At 38.1% G+C, this 23,218-nt stretch overlaps 1 protein-coding gene across 1 annotated transcript; it reads left to right on the top strand.

Moving 5' to 3' along the window:
* Positions 1-13,744: 13,744 nt before the first annotated feature.
* On the top strand, positions 13,745-16,831 carry LOC122671997 (ACT domain-containing protein ACR4-like). The gene is made up of 7 exons (XM_043869501.1): positions 13,745-13,884; positions 14,052-14,097; positions 14,299-14,413; positions 14,539-14,606; positions 15,211-15,810; positions 16,033-16,137; positions 16,257-16,831. Exons 1-7 carry the CDS (start codon positions 13,811-13,813, stop codon positions 16,599-16,601), a joined length of 1,353 nt encoding a protein of 450 aa, XP_043725436.1. The 5' UTR covers positions 13,745-13,810; the 3' UTR covers positions 16,602-16,831.
* The last annotated feature ends 6,387 nt before the right edge of the window (positions 16,832-23,218 follow it).

Raw genomic sequence — 23,218 nt, 5'->3', positions numbered from 1 at the left:
CAATTTATGTAGGATCTAGTATGTGTACTTGATATTTCAGATATTCCACTCTAGTACTCTGCTGAGAGTGTAGTATACTGCATGAGTGTCACAAGTATGCTAAGTGCTATGTTAACTCAATCCAGGATGAAGTCACATCTTTCTATAAACACAAAAATTTAACCCCCCAAAAAATATCTATATTCCTTCCTATAAGGACAAAATTTGGGAAGCAAAGATAGTGCCTAGTGACTTGATTCTCTCTATAGCTGGATTGAAGTCATAAAAACATGTCATATAACCAAATCCATTTCTAGTTATTCCTTCTCCATGATTATATGTTTTGCGTGCTATTTCACTCAAGCTCTAAGCTTTAATTTCTCCTAAAAATTTTAACTTTTTAGGAAATCTGGAACAGTTCTAGATTTGTTGGATTTTGGACAAACAAATTCTGTGTGGTTCAGTAAAGCAGTTTATAAGAAGTATCCCAATATAGAATTAATAACACGGACAGAAACAAAATTACTTGGACAGTCGTAAATCTAAATAAACAATTGTTGAACATCAACTACTGCACAAGCAAGGAACTTCTTCAATGTGTGATACAATGATATCCATTATTCTCATCTAGGGTTTCCTCAAAGAACTTGATAATCCTCTTTGGGGGGCCAATTTCTTGTAAGAACATTGAACATTAGTAAGAGCCTTGCTGAATCAATCTCTCATTGTATCATTGCAAACAAAAGCATTACCCCTGAGTATCATTATCATTGCAAACAAAAGCATTACTCCTCCCTACCATAAGTGTGCTAGGTATCCAACTCACTATTTATGTCCAGATCATTTTCCTTTTTTACATTTGAAATATCTTTTAACCCAGCAAAATGAATTCTCATATTGAAGTGAGAACTAGGAATCGCTGGTTTACAATCTGGATCTAACAAGCCTATGGAAAACTATTTGCTTGCCTGAGTCAGTTGTCCCACCGATGAAAATGAGATACAGTTTTAAGGTCTATGTTCTCATGGGGCCATTGGTCAGGTATTCTGAGAGTATGTTGTTGAGGGTGCTCAATTTGTTTATTTGTGTATTTCAATTGCCCAATCCATGGTCCCAACTTCCTCTGTGCCAAATTTACTCTCCATCTTTGCTTTAGACAACATATATTACTGATTGACTGAAGAATAAATTAATGACACTGTCCCACAACATGAGGCTAGCATCTTCCATAAGTGCTAAGGTATGTTACCTGTATATTACTTCCATTTTTTATGTAAATATCATATTGGGTACTCCAGAGTTGTTTGTCCTAGCTGCTTATTGGGTAGCATAGCTCTTTTAAGAGTTTTTCAAGAAGCTTCAGCATGTTCTACCATTTGTAGAGCCAGCAATTTGTACCTTAGTATGGATGGTTTAGTTTGCTGAGAAAATTATTTGTCTTGCAAGCTGGATTTGGAAGGACATCCTAGCAAGACCCAGTAAGCCTCTCTTGACCAAAACAAGAAGTTAATCTAGAATTGAAGCAATTCGTGCAATGTATTCTTTAAGGAACACCACCTGTCCCATAACCCAGTCTACATCTGAACCCCTCTTCCCCAAGACACAAGGGATTTTGGTTCAACAGTCCTATGTCATAAATTATAACGTAATATTTTGGCTTCAGAAATCCTGTAAGTGAGGGAAAGATCAAATCAGATGAATGAGGAAGTGGCAGGGTCTGGGTCCCTGGCAATCAAAAAGAACTTATAGATGAAGTGGGAATAAGAGACCAGCTTGAACCAGAGATGGTTGATGGTGAGAACTGAAAGAACTTATGGATTGGAGGAAGGAAAGATCAAAACAACTGAGCAACTTATGAAAATTTGATGAAGAAGAATTGGACTTCTGAAAGAGCTTATTGGTGTAGTTGTGGGAAGAGACCATGAGTATATGATGGAAGTTGAGGGAAGAACATATAATTGGTTTCACTGATACCCAAATATCTCCATGTGCTTAGGCTATACATGTTGAAAGATGCAATACCAATACAGGTACTAGAATGCATTGATATCTTCTGGAAAATAACTTTCAGTTTCTTGTTGTACAATTGCCTAGTTTCTCGAGGCCAGACAAAATCTGTATTTGTTTTGCTTACCAAGTGTGTAAATGGTATGCTGTACTCTTATCTTTTTTGTATGGAATTTCTTAAACACTTGATATTCACATCTGCCAACTTGTGTTGGGAGAAAGATGGACCTCGGGAGTGCTTCCTTCTGTGGAACACACAAGGCCCTACCTCAACATGAATGGAGAAGAGAATTTACTCGACTGTGCAAAATCATTTTTGACGATTACGCTGATCATCTTTAATTATAAAACTATAGGTGAGACCCTTGAAACAACTATTTCTGGTTTTTATGAGGAACCCAAGGTTAGGCATTATTGCTCAAGTTTGACACGAAGTCAACTGCAAATTATCTTAAGATCAAGGAGACAGACAATAGAACTAATAAATCAAAAACATGTTTCAGAAGCATATGAAAAACTTGCTTATGCTCTTTAGGTTCTGGTAGGGATCACATGATCTCTTCAAATGTGATTGAGAGGCCCTTCTCTTTTATTCTGGTTTTACCTCTGCTTTCCACCTAATTATAGGATTTATGGGTACAACCTCCAAGTTTCTGTGAAATGTTTCATAGCCTCCCTCTGTTTCGAGGTGACAATTCTTATTTCAGCATCATAATCAAATTGCGTGCAGTACCTGGTATGGCAGAGCCACTGATTTCAACTATCTATTCAGTCATGCTGGGTCCTTTGTCCGAGTGTTGTGCTATGACTGCTGATGATGGTATGGCTTCGTAGGAACTAGGCCAAGGGAATTTTGATAGATAAGCATGACATTCTTTCAGAATTGTCAAATTTGTCATGGCTGAAGTTTAGCTTATGACAATTTGAGTGCTTGATTTACTGCACTGTTTGTGGTGGTGGTGGTGATGATAGTGATTGGCCTTTCTTTAGCTTCTGCTGTGTGTCGTGTTCAGAAGGATAAATTTTAAGGAAAGACATTTAAGTAGAATCCAAGTTTCAATTTCAGCTTTTCTGTGCAATAATTCATACACCTTTTTCCTTTTTGTTGAGAAAGAGGAAAAAAACAGAGTCAAGAGACTCAAGACCCACATACAGACAACACAGAGAGAGAGAGAGAGAGAGACAGAGAGAGAGAGACCTGGATGTCGGTTGTATACTGTTGGAGTGTGATGTTCTGTTTGCTTGTGATTCCAGTATTTCTTCTAAGTGCTTCTCTGTAACTAGTAGGAATCCTATGGAGAGTAAATAAATAAATAAATAAATAAATAAGACAAAAATAATAATAAGTAAAAGACGATATTTTATCTTCCATTTTTTTTTTTTTTTTTTGTTTTTTAATTAATCTATTTCTTGACAAAAAGACTGAGGAAAAGATATTAAAGATGATTTTTAGAAGTCTGAGTCAACCATGACCCTTGTGGAAAGGATAGACTAAGGATGGAGTATTTTAAAAAAAAAAATGGGATAAGGATTGGCAGAATCAATAAGTGTTTAACCCCAATTCTTGGCTTTAAACCTGGTAAGGATGACAAAATCTATAACAATAAAGAATTTTGATATATATTTTCTTTCCCTTTTTTGTATAAAATAATTAATCAATATCAGACCTGCTGCTAGAGATCTCTCTTTCATTGTAAATGTAGGCTCCATTAGTCAAGTTTAGGGTATGGGATTCTGATTTGGATTGAACTCAGAAGATCTCGAAAGATCTAGATCATTGATTATCTTCACTATTAATCACTATTAATGACTTAAAGAAAGAGAAAATGGGTAAAAAAAATAGAGATTTTGATTCGATCATCCCATTCTATGGATTCCATCTGTGTTTTTTTATAACAATGCCATTAGCTGAAATTGGGTTTGGAAGGAAAAGTAGAAAACAAAGGGAGCATTTTTTTTATTTTTAACCATTACTGGGAAGAACTCATGGCCATATGAACAAACAACTCATTCCCTTGTTGATATCATGATCTAAGTTCCACCTACTGATCTAATGAGTAACTGAATTTAGGTCAGATATCCTTGTCTCTATCCCATCTCATTATTGATACTAGGCAAAAAAAAAAAAAAAAAAAAAAATCTACTCTGCTGACCAGAGATGGAACTTGGAATCCTGTATTCATCATCGACTTAAAAAACTTTAAAAAATTTTCTTGGGAGCTACGCCAGCACGAGGTCAATGGGAACATGCGTATGAGCATCCAATCAGGGGGTGGGGTGGTCATTTCACGATGTCCTACATCTAGGTGAATGGGGTGCTGTCGGGTTCTTATTCAATTTGGGATCCCGATCGATCCTATTAAGATTCCAATCGTCGGTTAGGATCAGTGATCGAGGCTTACATTTCTACCCCCGAAAATAAAAAACAAAAAAAGTTTGGGGCAACACGTGGATAACAAGCCACATAATTTGAGATCCAAACAATCAAGGAAAGCCTTTGCCCAATGGTCTAGTTCTGCCATGTTGTACTTTCATAGGTATTCAATATTTTTTATATGTTGTTCACATTATTATCTAAGAAAATTAATTTCTTCGACTTAAAGATATAAAATTTTGAAAATTTCATTTATGATAATATTAAGAGACTATCAAGTTTAATTGTTACAATGATAAAGACCCAAAATGGTGCATTAGACCATATAACTCAAGTGAGGGATTACTTCCCATCCAAGAGTAAGACATAAGAATGGGTGGGCCTGTGCAGTAGCTCTTTTTAAGATAGGTTTATACTGATACATGGGTAGTCCAAGGTGAAAGCCCTTTCCATACTTCTATATAACACATAGTTGGTGTGATTAGAGGAGCCATCCATGTGGTCCAAGAAGGGCGGACCATTAGGGGCGAGTTTCCTGGACGGTTGGACAGATGTGATAAGTAACATTGTCACATAGGCCCTCCAAGGACCGCATAGTGTGAGAGATCTTCCATCTAGTTAAGGGTGTCAAACGGTTGGTTCGGTCTTGTTTCGTTCAGTTCCCACTCCTCACCCCTCACCCTCCCCCCCTCCCCCCCTCCCCCCCCCCTCGATAGTTAACGGTCTGGTCGATTTCAATTCCTTATTGGTTTCTATTGATAAACTCTTTTCGATCCGCTATTGGTTTGTAATCGATTTGATTTCAATTTTCATATCCCATCGATACCCCACCCCCTCCCCCCCCTCCCCCCCCCCAAAAAAAAAAAAAAACTAATGTAAAGATATTGATTTTAGGGTCCTTCTATAAGTCACTATGAAGAGTGAAGTGAAATTGCTCACTATTCTCACCCCAAAACAAAAAAAAAACAAAAAAAAAAAAAAAAAAAAAACAGAAATTATGCACTATTCTTTTCATTTGCCCCAACCCTAGTTTTTGTAAAAGAATAAGACATGCCGGATCAACCCTGATCTGGATGATCAAATCTGGATTCTTGAAACTCTGACTCTACTTTTTTTTAAAAAAAAATACAACACTAACCGGAGATTTTCTTCGTGAGTAATATATTTCGGAAAAATTCATTTATACAATTAGGTCAAGAACACTTGTTTTTTTGATGATTCACCCATTTTGAGTTTTGGTTCACATGGTGGTTACGTGGCGTTCTCTAGTCAAACCAACTATTGGATGGATGAAGAGATTTTCTTTTAAATTATTTGTTCCCTCGCTAAGTTTGGAGCCTAACATATTGCAAATCTTTGTACCTTTAATGATTAAGCTGAAGTTGCCCAAAGTTCCTAAAATTAACCAAATTCTCCACATAAGGAAATGGCATTGCATTCAAATTTACTAGACAAATGGGTGATTACATACATAATTTGCCACATAATTGAGACCCAATGGATGCTATGAAGAATATATTGGACAATCAAGGAAAGCCTTTGCTTAAAAAAAATTAAAAAATGATAGACACAAACATGGTGACTCAAAATAGGTGGGCCTTATGGTAAGATGGGCTTATGCGGTGGGTCTTTGTAAGATACGATTAGAATACTGATACATGGGTAGTCCAAAGTGAAGCCCTTTCCCTAATTCCATGTAACAATATTTTGTGTGATCAGAGGAGCCATCCATGTGGTCCAAGAAGGGCAAACCATTAGGGTCGGCTACCTAGACTGCTGGACTGATGTGCAAGTTTACATTGTCACATAAGTCCTCCGGCTTCGTTTGGTTGCAAGGGGAATTAAAGGGAAGGGAAGAGAATTTTTTAAACCTAAAAAAGAAATTTTTGTAATCATCATCCCATGTGATTATATAAACTATTTAAATTTCTTATTATATTTAATAATGATACATTTTACATGTAGTTTTTATTTTACATTTTAAACCAAAGGGAATTGGAAGCAAAGTAAAGTGGAATTTAATAACCGAATATGGAATGATTTGGAGTTAGTGATATTGTCACATGGACAAAAGTTTCTTTTTTTAAGTATGAAAATTACATATCCCTTCCCTTTAATTCCCCTTGCAATCAAACAGAGCCTCCAAGACCGGATTATTGACGATAAAAATCAGACCATTAAGGATTTAGTCTATAAAAAATCAAATCGAAATTAATAGTTATCGGACTGGTCGATTTCGATATCTTATTGGTTTCTCTTGACAAACTCTTTTTGGTCCGCTATTGATTTGTTATCGATTTGGTTTCAATTTTCATATATTAAAAAAAGGGCAAGAGAATGGTGCCTAGTCACGTAACCATTGTATGAGGCATATACATAAATGGGATTTTTTATTTCACATGAATGGAGTAGTAATTTTGTGCATTCATGTGTGTGGGCGCAAGGGCTACATCACTAGGCAATATTCTTTTTCCCATTTTTTTTTTTAAAAAATGTAAAAATATTGAGTTTATCGGGTTTTTATTTATTTATTTCGATTGTTTCTAACTGTCGGTCTGGCCGGTTCCATTTGTAGAGGTTTCAAAAACACAAAGCCGAAGGCAACCATAAGGTGTTCCGTCCAGTTGTGTTCATTTTTGGGTTTACTTTTTTTTTTTTTTTTTTGTTAGGGCTCCTTTTTGACACCCCAACACCTGATGACTAAAATCACTATTCTCCAAGTATGTGATTTATTTACCCCCGCCTCACCCAACAAAAATAAAATAGGGAAAAAGTTCTCAGACCTATTTTCGAAGGGTAGACTAGGATCCTCTCTCTATCTCTCATCACATGAAATGACTTCTTTTCCCTTCTATGTGCAAAACAGTTTTGTCGTGTCGCTCTTTATTAGTATATTCCTCTATGTTGTTTGTTTAGAGAATTCTCTCTCCCAATAAAAATTATATCTTACTGTATTTCAGCCGTTTACTATCACGTGGCATGTCAAGTTTTAGACTGAACACAATTAGGTATTGTTTTAATTCTTTTTTTGGGGTGAAATCAAGCTTGTTATGTTGTTAGCTGCTGGCTTATCTTCTTTGTTTTTTTTTTTTTTTGTTGCAAAGCCCATTAGGGGGTCATACAAGGGTCCCACATAATGGAAGCTCAAGAGGACCATCAACTTCATGGAAAACAAGTAAAGAGTACATATATAATAGTTTTGTGACAAAGTCCACAAGCACTCTCCTAAGGGAGCAACGCCAACCAATTGGCAGGTGGTCTATCGATATATCTTAAGATCATTACCAGCTAATTGTTAAGGCCAACCATGCATTAGCATATATGTATTTTGATCAACGATGTTTACTTCATGGATTTAGCTATCGATATTGTATAGGTCATATATGTACTGGTATCAGTAGTGATCTATACTGATATGGCACCGATGTAGTCAAAATAGTTTTAGTTTTTTTTTAAAAAAAAAAAGAAAAAAAGTAAACTTGTTATTAGAATTGGTTCGATATGCCGGCAGCAGATACAGACGCGAATGCCATGCACAAAAAACCTTGGTTTACTCGATCAATATAATGGTCCTTGATTTTGATTAAAAGGATCGGAAGATTCAATCCTGTTTATCTTACTTATGATTTTCATTTGTCACGAGTCAAAACTCAAATTTCTCTTCTCCCTTCCTATTCAAGAGAAAGTGATGGTGAGACAAGATCAGAAAATTAGCAATTAATACCTTAATTAAAGACCTTACAACCTTAATTACAACCTGAAAAGCCCGAAAATGAAACCTGAACCAACCCAAAACACGCATGCTTGTATGCTTTGTTTCATGTCATTCATCAAGAGAGAAATTTCTAATCAATCTCAAGAGTCAACCTTTTCTATACATCTTCTTAGTCACTTCCGTTGTGGGATTATCCTCTCTATATATCTTCCCACCCGAAACCAGCCATGCATGATGGATGATCTAAGCTGGCTCATAAGTTTGCAAGTCCACTAACAAATGTCAACAGCTTTTGGTTGGTTGACTTACTGTCATTTGACGTTTAAGGAACATAATAAATAAACAAATGAAGAGGATTCTATGAGCAAGCGGCATAGGGAGCACACCAATGAGGTGTTACAAAACAATATCATACATCGGAGGGTAGTGTGATCTTTTTTTTTTATACAAAGCAAGGTCATTTCATGGGATCCAACTCCTCGATCTGTAGGGAGCCCAACGCCCAGGGAGTGCCTAGGGTGCATCCAAGGGTTAGACTGTGTTGCACAAATTTCGGTTCATGCCTAGGGATGTATGCAACACAACCCAACGACTAGATGCACCCTGGGCGTGCTGGCCGGGCTCCCTGGAGAGGAGCTCAATCCCATTTCATGTGAAGAGGAAAGAGAAAAAAAGAGGGATACATAGGTGCTAGTGTACCTTGCCCTAGCGACTTTAGAGAATATTTTTCTAAAATAAATAAAGTGAAAAAGGTGACAGAAGGGTCATGTTGTCGGGTTTAATAACAAAGGTAAACTATTTGAACACATAGGGTTCATATTTGATTAGTCATATATCAAATTTGGTGGTTCGTATTATCTATTTATATTAGGTTAATTTTTAAGTATTTTTAAGGGTCAATCTTTTTTATTCTTATCTTTGATTTTTCTTTTAGAAATTAATTCTCTTTTTCCCATGTCTAAAAAAAATCAAAATTGTATTGAAAAAGTTTATAGGCAAATAGGATATGACGGGACTTACTTCGTGTATGAAATTTGAGCTTTTGAAAAATTACCAGATGGCAGATATGAGTGTGTTGTGCGACCAAACCTTGCAACATAGCCAAGCGTTCTGATACTGCTCACCCTATATAAATAAATAGGGGCGTTGTTCTCGGTGTCGCAGCGTAGGCTGCGTCCAGGCACAAGGGAATGGGTGCAATGACCATTCTACCCCCTGCACAGGCTGCCCATATGCTTGGACGCAGCCTACACTACAGTGAGAGAATATTCTCCCAAATAAATATTAACGATTGGGACAAAATCACAAAGATGACTAGATTCCTTCCATTACCCTTCCTCCCCCATGGAAAATAAAGGATGCCCTCAAAGTACACTGCAACCCAATGTCAACGTGATTCCCCAAGTTGCCAGTGGGGGGAACTCCCACACTATATCATAGTATCATCCACATGATTTCATATAGAAGAGGAGAGAGCAAATTAAAAAAAAAAAAAAAAAATTATTATGAGAGGGTATAAGGTATATTAATTGCGTAGAATTTGTTTTATTTTATTTATTCATTCATTTTTTTTATTTTTTTATGAGAGAGAGAGAAAGAGAGAGAACGTTACTTGGCCATATGACCCTTGTGCCAGCACGAGGAACAATAAGAACGTATACCCAAGCATCCTATATGGGGGCAAGGTGGTTATTTTGCCACCTATGTTTCTAAGCTTAAGGGGTGCGACCAAGCAGCCTTCTTCTTCCCCTTATTTATTTACTTAAAAATGCATATATGCCATTTCCGGAATCCAAATGAGTGTTTTGAACACAAATAATAGAAGAGGGAATGAATGTGAAATAAAAGGATGAGTTATGTAATGTTAATTACATGGAGAGATAATGGGTGGAGAGTTGTCTACATGTATTCAAAAAATAATATATATACATTTGTGTCATTTCTACTAAAATATACTATATCACAGAATGGAGTTTATCTATTTAATTAATGTTAATTTTTGGTAATCATCTTCAAATAAAATAAAATAAAATTAGGAATCTAATAGATTCTTGAGGGAGTGGTGTTCCTACTCACTACACGTTGAATGAATCCTTTCCAATATATAAAATTAAACCCCTTTAATTATAAGTATTGCGTGGTTGGTTGGCATCTAAATAAGCTTTCAAATTTAAATAGACAAACATGTTGTACATGTTATGAGTTATCACTTTAGTCATGCTTAAAATTGCAGACTAATTTGACTTTTTCTACATGTGATTATGATGTCTTTTGAAAATTAATTATTTGTAATAAGTTTGATTGTTTTGAGTAATGCAAAAAGTTTTTCTTAAATATTAGTGTTAGGAAATAATCTTCTCAAAGGTTACATCAGGTGTTGTCACATAGCCCAGGGTTTGAAAAATCGAATTCAATTGGTTGAGATCAATCCCAATTCTAATTGATCCAGGTCGGACTGATCTTCTATGAAAGTTAGGGTTTCAAATCAGAATTGAACCGGCATGATTCTTTTTTTAATCAGTCCAATTTGGTTCCCTATCTGGTTTTGACTCAGTTTGTATTCGATTTGGGATCTATTTTAGGTGTTTGTGAAAATTTTTTACATCTTCACTACCTTGCATTTCGAGCCTGAGAGCTCAAGACGTGGAGAAGTTTCATTCAACGGTGCGAGCTGTGACCTAGTCTTTTTTTGTCTATTTTCTTTTTTTTCAAGCTTGACATCGTTGGATGTCACATCTTCCACGTGTCGAGCTCTCAGGCCCGAACTGCAAGGTACCATAAGATTAAGGCATTGTAGAGGACTTTTTTCCCCTAAAAAAGTTCCTTGTTTGTTAGAGTCATAATCCAACAGACTTTTTTCAAACATTAAAAGAATAGAATTTATCATCCACATTTTACCTTTTAGGCATCCTACATAGATAGCTGGAGGAAAACTTTCTCAAAAACTTTATTTACCTTTTAGGCATCCTACATAGATAGTTGGAGAAAGTTTATCGAGATCACGCTGGAACATTCACCACACCATCCTATAGGTTTTTAGTATTTTCTTAAAATACCCTTCTAAATCAACCCCCCCCCCCCACCCCACCTAACACATCTGAATCCACTAAGGGTGTCAATTTGGGATCGGAACCGGAAACCGTCTCACTAAAACCCGGTACCGGACCTACTAGTATCTGATTTTGGTACCGAATGATAAATGGGACAGGACGGTTTTGGGACGGGATTCTCAACGGTATTAGTACCGAAATACCAATTAGGTACCGGATGGTACCGAAACTACTAGTACCATTTAAAAAGAAAGAGTATATAAGATTTTTTTTAAAAAAAAACAAAGAAAAAGGAAAGTATATAAGAATTACGATTCATTAGGGTTTCACTAATTGCCTTTTGAATACGAAGAGGAACAATAGGTCAATAGCCGTAGCTTGAAGTCTCTTCTCACATAACCTGTTACAGTGCTACTCCCTCCTCCCTCGTCCAACTACATCTACTAGGTTCTTCCTTTTTGCACTTCGTACCATACTACCATGTGACATGTGTGATAAATAGAGTTTTGTTTGGAAAAATCAAAGAGGAAACACAACGGGATTCTTCCATTTTGTAGGACTTCTCTAGATTTAAAAAAATAAAAAACTTATTACATGTGATCTTAGGGAGTTTGAATTTTTTTTTTTTGGTACGAACTATGATTTCATAATTAAAGATGCTTTATAAAAAATTGTAGACAACTTAGATTTCATGATAGTGAAAAAATTCCACAATACTAATAAACCCGCCTTGTTAGAAACAATTGAACTTCTTCTCCCTTTTTCTACAGTGCCTAGAACCGTTTAAGAACCAGTACCGTCCCGTCCCGCTAGTAATTGGGACTGGGATTTAGGTTTGGTCCAGTTAACTAAATGGGACGGTACTGAAATTAACACTTTTGATGCCGATACCAGTACCGTCCCATCCCAAATATTGAAAACCGTCCCAATTAACACCTTTAGAATCCACCACAGATTGATTTTGCCCTCGTTAAATACATCTCACAAGTCACAACTCAAAACTACTGGATAAATATCACGGAGCTATTAAATGTAGAGTAAAATTACTGTAACAACAAGTGGGTACCCTTTCCAAATTGATTTCCAATCAACAAAAAAAATCACAAATCTTTTGTTTTTTTGGTAAAAGATATTCCTACAAATCACTTTATATCTATTTCATACCAAATCTGGCTCCGACACTGTAGTCTAGTAAGTATCCATTTATTGTAAAAAACAAGGGTTACTTACAAGAATCAAAATACTTTCCAAAAAAAAAATGATTCTACAAGCACAGTACAAAGCATTCTGCCAGTTGGAGAATCATATACAAACTTATTATTCGGAAGCTTGGAATACCAATCGATCCATATCCTTATCTTGATCACCTTCCAATTGATTCCTAATATTTACCCAAATCATCCTTCTACCTACATACATGGTAGTAACAGCCGGCAGAGTGCTAGAACTATAAATCATTTTCTTTTCCTTTTCAAGTTTTTCCTTGTTTAAGAGAATAATGTTACAATCTTGAGAATTTGTCCTAACTATTCTCTGTCCAACTTAGGAGCAAGGTTTTAGTTATTAGTATCGGTACCCGTATCACATCATTCTCAGCTGATACTAATATCAATACTGATACCAATATCGATATGTAGAAGTCAAATGATCAACATCAATTTGATTTGAGATCCTCTATTGGAGCCCAATGTCCAAGGAATGCCTAGGGGGCATCCAACGACTGGACTGTGCCACACACATCCCAGAATATTTGCTGCACAGCCTAACTTTCGACTACATCAACCAATCCTACCATTAATTAGAAAGTGTTTGGAGGTGAGAGAGAGAGGGAGAGAGAGAGAGAGCAGGGATCCCATAATCTGAGGAGGAATCCTCCCAAATCTGGAATGATTATGTTAATCTCAGATTATTAGATCCCATAATCTCTCATAAGAAATCTCACTGTCCCACCTCCAAAAGGCATATCAGACCACTGACAGGCTAAAGTCTAAACCCAGCTTCGCTGGCTGCCTGGGTATGGCAGAAGCAGAAAAGGAAAGGTGTGGGCCAAGTGGGGGGTGTGTGGGGGATGGGGTTGGCAATTGACATTGGACAGCCAGAAGAAAAAACCCTAAAACAAGGGGTTCTGAGGCTGCTACCACATCACGACATCACAAAGTTCTATTTTTAATTATGAACAAAACATCACATGTTTGATATCTAGAAGGGTCAAGAAAACAAAGAATTAAAAAGAAAATCACAACAAAGTAGAAGTCTTTATCGAGCGAGGCTGCGGAGGTAGTATGTGCAACGGCTCTTCCCTAATTCGCTTTTAGTTCGCTATCAAGGAGATGGGGTAAGAGTTGGTACCACGGCCACCCCCACCCACAGTCCCCACCCCCACAGCCCCACACCCCCACAACAAGAAGCGACAATCTCGGAAGGTCCCCATGCGCTTTCACTTCTCCCGTTTTCCTTCTTTAACATTCTTTGAGAAAAAAAATTCTTAAAGATTCAAAGATCTAAGATTCTAAGATCTAAAGTCTCCCTCTCTACCCTTCCTCTAAGAACTCAAGAAATTCTATGAAATAGCATACAACAGTTCTTTCATTCTTTGCTCCTCCTATCTCCTAGCCTTCCCACCCTCTCTTCTCCTGCTCCTTTCTTTCCAAATCCCTGTCTTTAGTTCTGGTTTTCTTTGCCTTCATGGATTGTTGGTATTCTTCCCTTGACGTCGACAATGAATTTGAGAAGCTTCTCTTTCGAATGAACCCTCCAAGGTATTTCCCTTCTTTCTATTGGGTTGATTAGTTATGTTTCAAGCGTTCTTACATCTATTTTGAAGTGGGTTGCTCTTGTTACTGTGTTACTAATGGTAAACAATCAGAGCCCATTTTTTAACGGTTTTGTTTTTATTCCTTCTTCGTTCTTGGTGTGGAATTTGCAGGGTCACTGTTGATAATGCTTCAAGCTCCAAAGCAACTTTGATTAAGGCATGTAGATATTAAACCCATCTCCGTCTACAATTTGCTTTTGTTCTTGGATGACCGGGTTTTCATTGATTTCTTGGGATAATCAACGATTTAATTTCCAACCCTCCCACCTTCTTTTCTGGGTTTTGTTTATTTCTTTACTCTTGAAACTCTTTTCGATTAATAGAAGAAAGAAAATTGTTTTTTTTTTGTTTTTTTCAGGTGGACAGTGCCAATAAGCATGGGAGCTTGTTAGAGGTTGTGCAGGCTCTGGCTGATTTGGGTTTGACCATCAATAGAGCTTACATTTCTTCAGACGGTGAATGGTTTATGGATGGTGAGCTGCCTTTCTTTCTTCTTTTTTTTTCCTCCTTCCGTTCTCTGTTGCAAATCACTCTCCTTTTCTTTCTCCTTTGTTTTTAAGTTAATTGTAATATAATCTCGTATCTCTGTTTCTTGTAGTATTTCATGTCGTAGACCAATTTGGAAATAAGCTGTCAGATGGTGATGTTATTAACCGCATTGAACAGGTAGATCCTTGAAATCCTTGAAAACCAATCTCCTCTTTCATTATGTGCGATTTTTCTTAATTTGTTGATTGGGTTCTCAGAGGTTCTTTGTTTTTCTTACCAGAAAATTTTCAATAACACAGTGCCCTCTGATACTAATCCGAAATTCCACTCTCTTTGTTTTTAAAAACTGAAAGTTCTTAATAATACAGTACCCTTACCCTTGAAACTAATCCTACAGTAGGGTGAGGAATTACCCTAGTTCCTTATGAGTCTGCCTTCTAATTGTTTGATGCCAAGCTATCTGTCCTCCTCTCATCCATGGTTGGCCCTTGTTTCTAAATTTCTGATGGGAACAAAATTATCCTTACTTGCTGGATAAAAAGTGGAAACCTTGTTCATAAGGTCTTCACTTCCATTCATGGTTCGCTAGGAGGCCTTATCCCTTAATGGCTTACTCCTTCTCACCTCGCCCTTTTCCAATAAATAGATAAATAGATAAATAAATAAACTAGCAGGAGAACATATAAGAATTAGTTGTTACCTAGTTGTACCAGAATGCTTTACTGTGTGTGATTCCTGCTGAATTCTGAGTTGTTCTGACGGTTACCATTCAATATGTCAGTCATTGGGACCAAGAGCACGGAGCTTCCGGTCCTTGAGAAGGTCTGTGGGTGTCCAGGCTGCTATGGAACACACAACTATTGAATTGACTGGAAGAGACCGACCGGGCTTGCTATCAGAGATCTTTGCCGTTCTTGCTGATCTTAAATGCAATGTTGTGGCTTCTGAAGTCTGGACCCACAATTCACGGATGGCATCTGTTGTCTACATCACTGATGAAGCTACTGGGTCACCAATCGATAATCCGGACCGTCTTGCTAAGATCAAACAACTTCTCCTTTATGTGCTCAAGGGTGATAGAGATAAGCGTAGTGCCAATACAGTTGTTTCTGTGGGTGGAACTCACACTGAAAGGAGGCTTCATCAGATGATGTATGCCGATCGTGATTACGACAAGGATGAAGACAAGCCCACCAACACCTGTGAGCAGAGTAAACCCTTAGTGACGGTGGAGAATTGTGAAGAGAAGGGGTACACAGTTGTGAATTTGAGGTGCATGGACCGGCCTAAGCTCCTCTTTGATGCTGTGTGCACTTTAACAGATATGCAGTATGTAGTCTTCCATGCTACTGTCATTGCAGAAGGACCAGAGGCATATCAGGTTTTCTTCAATCACTTACTAGTAGAGTGGCATATGCTGAATTTCATCTCTAACCCATTTGAATTAGAATGTTGCTCATTGTACTTCGAAAAGAACATATTTGAGGCTTCTCTACCAAAGTCAATCTTGTATAAATGGCATGTTCTTTAAAATTTAACTCTGTTTCTTCATTCTATAGAACTGACAGTTGTTTAATAACTGATTTTGCTCCTCCTCTCACAGGAATATTTTATCAGGCATAAGGACGGGTGTCCTGTCAACTCAGAAGCAGAGAGGCAACGGCTAATCCATTGCTTGGAGGCAGCTATTCGAAGGCGAACGTCTGAGGTATGGACATAAGAAGGATTATTTGCATTCTACTTTTCATCAGTAAAATTTTGTTGATGTTTCTTATGTTACTTTTGGTCGAAGAGATTCTGATCTATGTTGATGTTCTGGTAATCCAGGGACTAAGGCTCGAACTCTGCAGTGAAGACCGGGTTGGACTTCTATCTGATGTAACCCGCATATTTAGGGAAAATGGGCTTTCAGTGACTAGGGCAGAGGTCACAACCAGGGGATCCCAAGCTGTGAATGTGTTCTATGTGACAGATGCATCTGGGTATCAGGTCAAGAGTGAAACCATTGAGGCAGTTAGGAGCGAGATTGGCCAGACGATACTCCGTGTGGAAAATGATGTATATTCAAAATCTCCTCCACAGGGAAGTGCAAGGTTTTCCCTCGGTACTCTCTTCCGAACCAGATCAGAGAAATTCCTTTATAGCCTGGGTTTAATAAAATCATGCTCATAGAAGCATTTTCAGGTCAACCAGGCACTGTCATCCAATGTGTATGTAGATCAGAGTATTGGTGGAGTAAGAGCCTGACCAAGCAGGTTCTTCTTCAACAACATTAGCACTTGGCAGTGAGATTCAACTTGTCGACATCTCCTTGTAAATTTACCTGTACCATATGCTGCCTTTGTTACCTTCTGCAAAATGTAAAGGATATCTTAGGTTCTTATGAATGAAACTAGAATTTGGAAAAAGAAAGTCTTCACTCCAAGAATTCTCAGCTTTGATCTCCCCCCCCCTTCTATCCTCGTACACATGTTGTTGAACTCTCATCAATGTCCTTCTCTTACCTTGAGTTGATGACATCGTTCTTGGACTTCTGGCGCCCATTTAATCAAGCTGTAGTCATGACCTAATTCTTGGATTCTAATGGGTCGAATTTTTATTAATGTTCATCTGGTGTAGAGTAGTGTATTTCTATTCTTCAATCTTCACTGAACTGTACTTCATCAAGGCTCACTTTTATTCAAGTTTGGGTTTGCTTGTGATGGTCAATCTCAATCAGCAAGCTTTTTCTGAACTTCTTTTAGCATGAACATCCCTAGAGGATCTGAACCAATTCAAAAGGGATCCCAAGTAAGCATCATACCAGGAATGAAACTACAATTTGCCACTGTACGGAACCCATGAGCATTAAACAAGCATCAATCAAATTTAAAAAAAAAAAAACTACTCAAAAAAGAAAGAAACAAAAAGAGCAATTTCCTTCTTAGCATTTCATTGTTTCTTGATTGAGCTGTAAGTCTGTAACTCTGTAAGCCTTCTCCAACTGAGATGTTGGGCGGTAGTGTCAAGTGTGGTGGGGGGCCACAGTTGAAGGTAGCTTTCCTGAATCTATGTGTGTGGTCCTGACTCCTGAGGCCCATGTGGTTGTGTGTGGTCAACAGAGCCACCGCATACAGGGCAGGAGCAGGATAGGATAAGTCAGAGTCACAGAGACTGAGAGGACTAGAGGAGGAAGAGGAACAAACAAATCAAAGCCCAAAGCTCAAAGCTCAAAGCTCAAAGCTCAAAGCTCGGTCTTCTTGGGCAAGTGGGTTGGTATATGGTGAGTGGGGTGACTCGTGAGCATGACCGGAATTGGCGCAAGCAAGTGGGTGATGAATGGGACAGATAATGTTGACAATTATTCAACTCAGATCCATGGAACTCTCTCTTTCAGAGGTGAGAGACAAGTGAAGAGTGTGAGACTTGTGGTGCCCTGTAGCCTCTGCCAAGAGCCAATCACCCAACTGGGTTTTCAAATCATTCTTCTCATCATCATCTTCATCCTTTTTGGTTTCTGGCTTTTCTGTCTGTGCGGGTCAGCTGCAATTCGAATCCTTCAAATAGTCTCTCACTGATCTTTAGACTCAAGAGTCACTGTCGTTGTTCAAGAGGTGACAGATATCCGATTTTTATGAATAAAAAAGGGGAAGGGATTCATGCATGTGGAAGTCTTATCAACAATTCATAAAATTGAGGGAGGATAGCTTTGGTATTTCAAAGTGACCATTGTCTCCATCCAATGGTTTCGTGATCGACATGCACGAAATCTTTTGCTAATAAAGGAAGAAAGAACGCTACCCAGTTATGCATTGGGTGTGGTCTGTCATGCGTTAGGCATGAATACCACACCTAGATACATAACCACCTTGCATACCCGGATCTTTATCACCTCCAGTTTGCTGACCGGCCCAGTTCCCCAGTTCCTCTAACAAAGGGGGGCTGAAATGACCTCTCTACCCATGCCCAAACACCCTGCCCGGATGGGGTCCACCATCCCCCTATTAGAGGAACTGGGGAACTGGGCCGGTCAGCAAACTGGAGGTGATAATTTTCCTGCATACCCCCATGTAAAAGCAGAAATTCTAGATACCCCAAGGTGGGTTATGTGTCTAAGCGTGGCCATCACACCTAGCACATGACCGGATAACCGGTCTAAAATAACTCTAACCCTAACTTTAGATTTTGGAATGAGATCGGCCAATCCAAGTTACACAAAGTTGGGATCAACCGTAGATTTTGATTCCAGATCTGATCCCAATTTTGAAAATCGTACTGAAGAGGGACAGCAACAAAACAAAATGAAAGAAAACATACCAATGGAACCAAAGACCTACCGACAATATTGTGGTCACCTTGGGAATCTTGGGCACCTATGAGTCTTTTTGATTTTTTGTTTGAGGAAGTTGGGTTAAGCAATTCTAAGTTTTCTTATAAGACAAAAATATACATATTTTTTCTTTTAAATTTTCAATTCTTTCCCCACCCCCTCCCCCACCCCCCTATCTTGGATTCCAAACGTAGCCTAAGTGTTTATCAACTAATGGTTGGGGCATTTAATGATTCTAACTTGCCAACTAAAAGGTCCAAGCCGTTTAATGATTCTAACTTACTACCTTTATGGTCCAACGATTTGTAGTTAGGGACCAAAAGAGGATATAGAAATCTCATAAGTTTTTTTTATTTTTTTTTGGTTGAAAGAAATCTCATAAGTGGATATATAGGGATGGTGGGTATTTCCCTTTGCCCCTACCAATTTTTAATTCATGTTTTGTTCCTTTTATATTAATATACATATATATGGGAGAGCTGGTTTGAGACCAGTCAAGTCCTTGTACAAGTACCGTCCAAGGCCCTCTAGGACCACTCACATGGAATTCATTCCTCTTGTGAGTTCTACAATGGATTCTATGTGAGTGGTTTTGGAGGACCTTGGACAATACTTGAGAAGGACAAGATGTATTATGTACCCTAACATTTATTTCTTTAATCATTTTTTCTCATTTTAAAAAAATTCTTATAATAATACATGTGATGAGGTGTGGTTTACACCTTAGGAATAGAGAGCCTTTTCCAAATATATATATATATATATATATAAAATACATATGTTTTCTTTTCGTTATTAAAAATAGGGAAAAAAGAACGTTGACAGGTCATGTAGACCTTATGCTTAGACACATGAACATGTAAAATTACCATCTCGCCAATAATAAAATAAAAAATTCCATCCATATATATACCCCTACGTACTTTCATTGGCCCCATGTTGGTGCAGGGGCTAGGCAACCAAGCAGCAATCTCCTACCCTGAAAATAGATTCAGTTCAATGCTCTATGTATTTGACTTTGTAAAATAAAAACACTTTAATCCAAAGATGAGAGGGCAATATTTCCACTTCTCCCAATTCATTGGATTTGGAAGACTAGCCCATTTTTCAAAGAGAGAACAAACACACAAATGTGCATGCAGATGCACTCGCACATGTGGCGAGTACGTACTACATCTAGTTAAGTAATCAACTTGTGGAAGGTGTTGGGAGAATAGTCTCACATCAACCTGAATGGGGTAGTGTAGTTGGCAAAGTCCAACATCTCACAATTAAGATCATGAGAAAAGAATAATAATCCCACGTCAGTTATTCTTGAGGTCTTCGGTCTCCTCTTATACATCCGCTCTTTATGCGACTTGCTTACAGAACCCTCTCCCTTATTATTAATAACATGGTTTTCATGTTAGCGAGGACATAAGGACAATGTGTTCAACTTTCCTAGCCAATAATACTTGGATTTATTTATATCAAATTGGGGGTCTCTAATGGGGTTTTTTTTTAAGTACAATTGAGCATCTAATGTTAGAAAATTGTCAAATAGGACTTTTCCTGGCTGAGATCATACCTTTTGTAATTTCCCTTAGTCCCTAAAGTAGCACCTTTGTCTCAATCCTCTGAAAATATTGTTAAAAGAAATTTGTTAGAACTTAAACACTCTCTTCTACGAATCGTTGTCCCCTCCAATTCGTTGTTCCTTTCAATTCCTCTAATTCCTCACATGGGGCAAAAATGACCATCCTACCCCTTATCCAAAAACACTACCCAAAGTGGGATCCACTCCCCCTATTTAAAGGAATTGAAGGAATTGAAAGTAATAATTATTCCTCTTCCACCTCCTTATTTCAGGAGTTGAAGGAAAACTTTCCTCCGTTTTTATTTGTCTCTTCTCTCTGTCTTGTTTCCCATTTTCTTCTTTCTTCTTCTACCTCTTCTTCTTACTGGTGGTCCCATGTGGTCCTTTCCTTTTCTTCTTCTTTTAAATACCATATTTACAATAAGGGAGACCCATGGATGACTCTTGAGAACGCCGAGAGGTCAAAGGGCTCACCAAAACAGAGAATCGAATCAAAAAACCTAATCCCAAGGGTCAAGAGGCAACACCCGAGGGGGAAGGCAGGTCGAAGTGAAGCGGCGTCACGCGATTCCATAGTGAAAAAGGGTGAACCAGGGTTTGAAAAATTAGACCGGATTGGTTCAATTGTTGGGGGCCGATCTCAATTCAGCCGGTTTGGATCGGATCAATCCTGTACAGAACTAAGGTCTTCCACCGATTTCGTACCAATTCTGGCTGATTTTGATCATATCGAAATAGAATTAACTGGGACTGTTGATTTTGATTCTGGGATTTTTAAGCTTGGGGTGAACTGACCTGCACTCTGTAGCCTACCAACACATGCCATATCAGCCATGTTAGTCTCAACTAACATTTCTCGAATTTGAAAGAGTCAGAACAAATGGTTTGATCATTTTATTTCTAGAACCGAAAGATCTATGAATCAAGTTCCTGATGCATATAGATACAAATGATCCAATGGTAGTAAAAATTTGTAGAAACATCATTTCATTTCTAAGCAGAAAAGCCACTTTCAAATAGTCTTTGATCGCAACAACCCAATGTAAAAGCACAGCTAGGCCATCCTAGACTTGAACCAAATACTTTGCCCTTAAAGTAAATCATCACACCTATGATCCAACGGAGTGGAGCATGCATGAAGGAGCTTTCTTTTTCCCTAATAATATAATTTTTATATATGACAACCCAAATAATGTAATTAATTAATTACCTAGGGGGACCAACTCAAGGCTCATTGCTTGCCAAGTTGGATCTTTTGTGGTCCCCACACTGATGCATTGTCATGCAACTGATTCCCCCAATCCTGTTCGTAGGATCTGAATCGTTTTTTATTCCTTGATTTCTTTATCTATTTAACTTTTTTGGGAGGAAGAACACTGCCAATTTAACTTTACCTCTCAATGTCTATCTCTTCCCAGATAATAAGGGACAGATATATCATTTAATAAGAGGGACGAAAGAGATGGACACAGGGAGGCATGAGCATAGCATATGCAGCTTGGCAACCTTCTTTCAACCTAATTTTTTTAGTTTTAAAGAAATTTTTCATTTAATAAAGGATAGATATATCATTTAACAAGAGGGACGAAAGAGACAGACACATTGCATATGTAGCTTGGCAAGGTTCTTTCAACCAAATTTTTTTAGTTTTAAAGAACCACAACACCAAGGTACTGTTGCCCTCTCATATGTGTTTTTTATTGCTTGTTTTCTCTCTTCCACCTTAACCATATGGCCTACATATATATTAGGCCAATCTCAATTCCCCACGTTGGAGTCGTGAGAAACCCTCTCCCCGATTTTTTTTTTTTATCCAAGTGATAATAGAATAATATTCTACTAAGAGAGAATCCATCATCTATTAACCAAAAAATAAAGAAAATTACATTTGAGGTATTTAGCGTTTAGAGAAACTACACTTTGGGCACCTCGGATTCAGATCCTCTACTACCGAGCTGCCCGGCAGAACCGTGCTGCCGAGACACAGCAACACACAGAATGACCTCCTTTCCCCTGCCCGAGTGCCTTGCTCGAGCAGGGGTGAGGCGGTCATTCCTCACCTCGCTGTTTCTCAGCAACACGATCCTGTCGGGCAGCTCGACAATAGAGGATCCAAACTAGGGCAGCTCAGGTTCGCTTTGATATGTTTGGGGTTCCTCATGCTTGATAAATATTATGTCTCGGTACCTTTTTCTTTTTTAATTTTCAATTTTACCCATAGATATTATGTTTGGTTTTTCCCTCTTTTCCAGCCGATGTGCTGGGGTACCCACCCTCAGATGATGACAACCAGCCATTGAGGCTGATAGTGGGAGGTGGTGATATGAGCAAAATTGGAAATATGGAAAAAGATATCCAAACATAATATATTAAACGTGAAGCACCCCAAGTACAATTTACCAAAACAAAAAATTAATCAAAGATCCCACCTCCCTCATGCATCTTCAGATCTTCCATGATTCAAACAGTGGAAATCGCAGCTTCGGCTCATCACCTGTCTCACTTCAACAATATTGCTCCCATTCGTTCCCAACCCCCCCCCCCCCCCCTCCTCCCAACACACACTCAGGGACTTCCCAATTCCTGAATGCAACAAACTGCAACTCGGAACAGAAACTTTTAAGACCAACGAATTAATAAAGTTGGTCATGAGTTCAACTCTTCTAGGGGCATACCTATCCCAAAAAAAAAAAAAAAAAAAGGTTGCCAAGTATAATGGTGTGAGGTGCCCCTTTCAGTTTCTCTACCCAACCATGCCACCTTCAGCACCCATTTTAGTGAACATGTTCTCTTGAACCAGACAGCAGGAGAGAACTTCATAGAATCAGTTGTACAGCAAAAATGAAAGCTCAGAGACTAATACATCCCTATCTCCCCCCACCCAACAAAAAAAAAGGGAAGAAG

Source organism: Telopea speciosissima, chromosome 8 (genome assembly GCF_018873765.1).
Source record: "Telopea speciosissima isolate NSW1024214 ecotype Mountain lineage chromosome 8, Tspe_v1, whole genome shotgun sequence".
NCBI lineage: Eukaryota > Viridiplantae > Streptophyta > Magnoliopsida > Proteales > Proteaceae > Telopea > Telopea speciosissima.
This window is presented reverse-complemented; position numbering and strand designations above follow the sequence as displayed.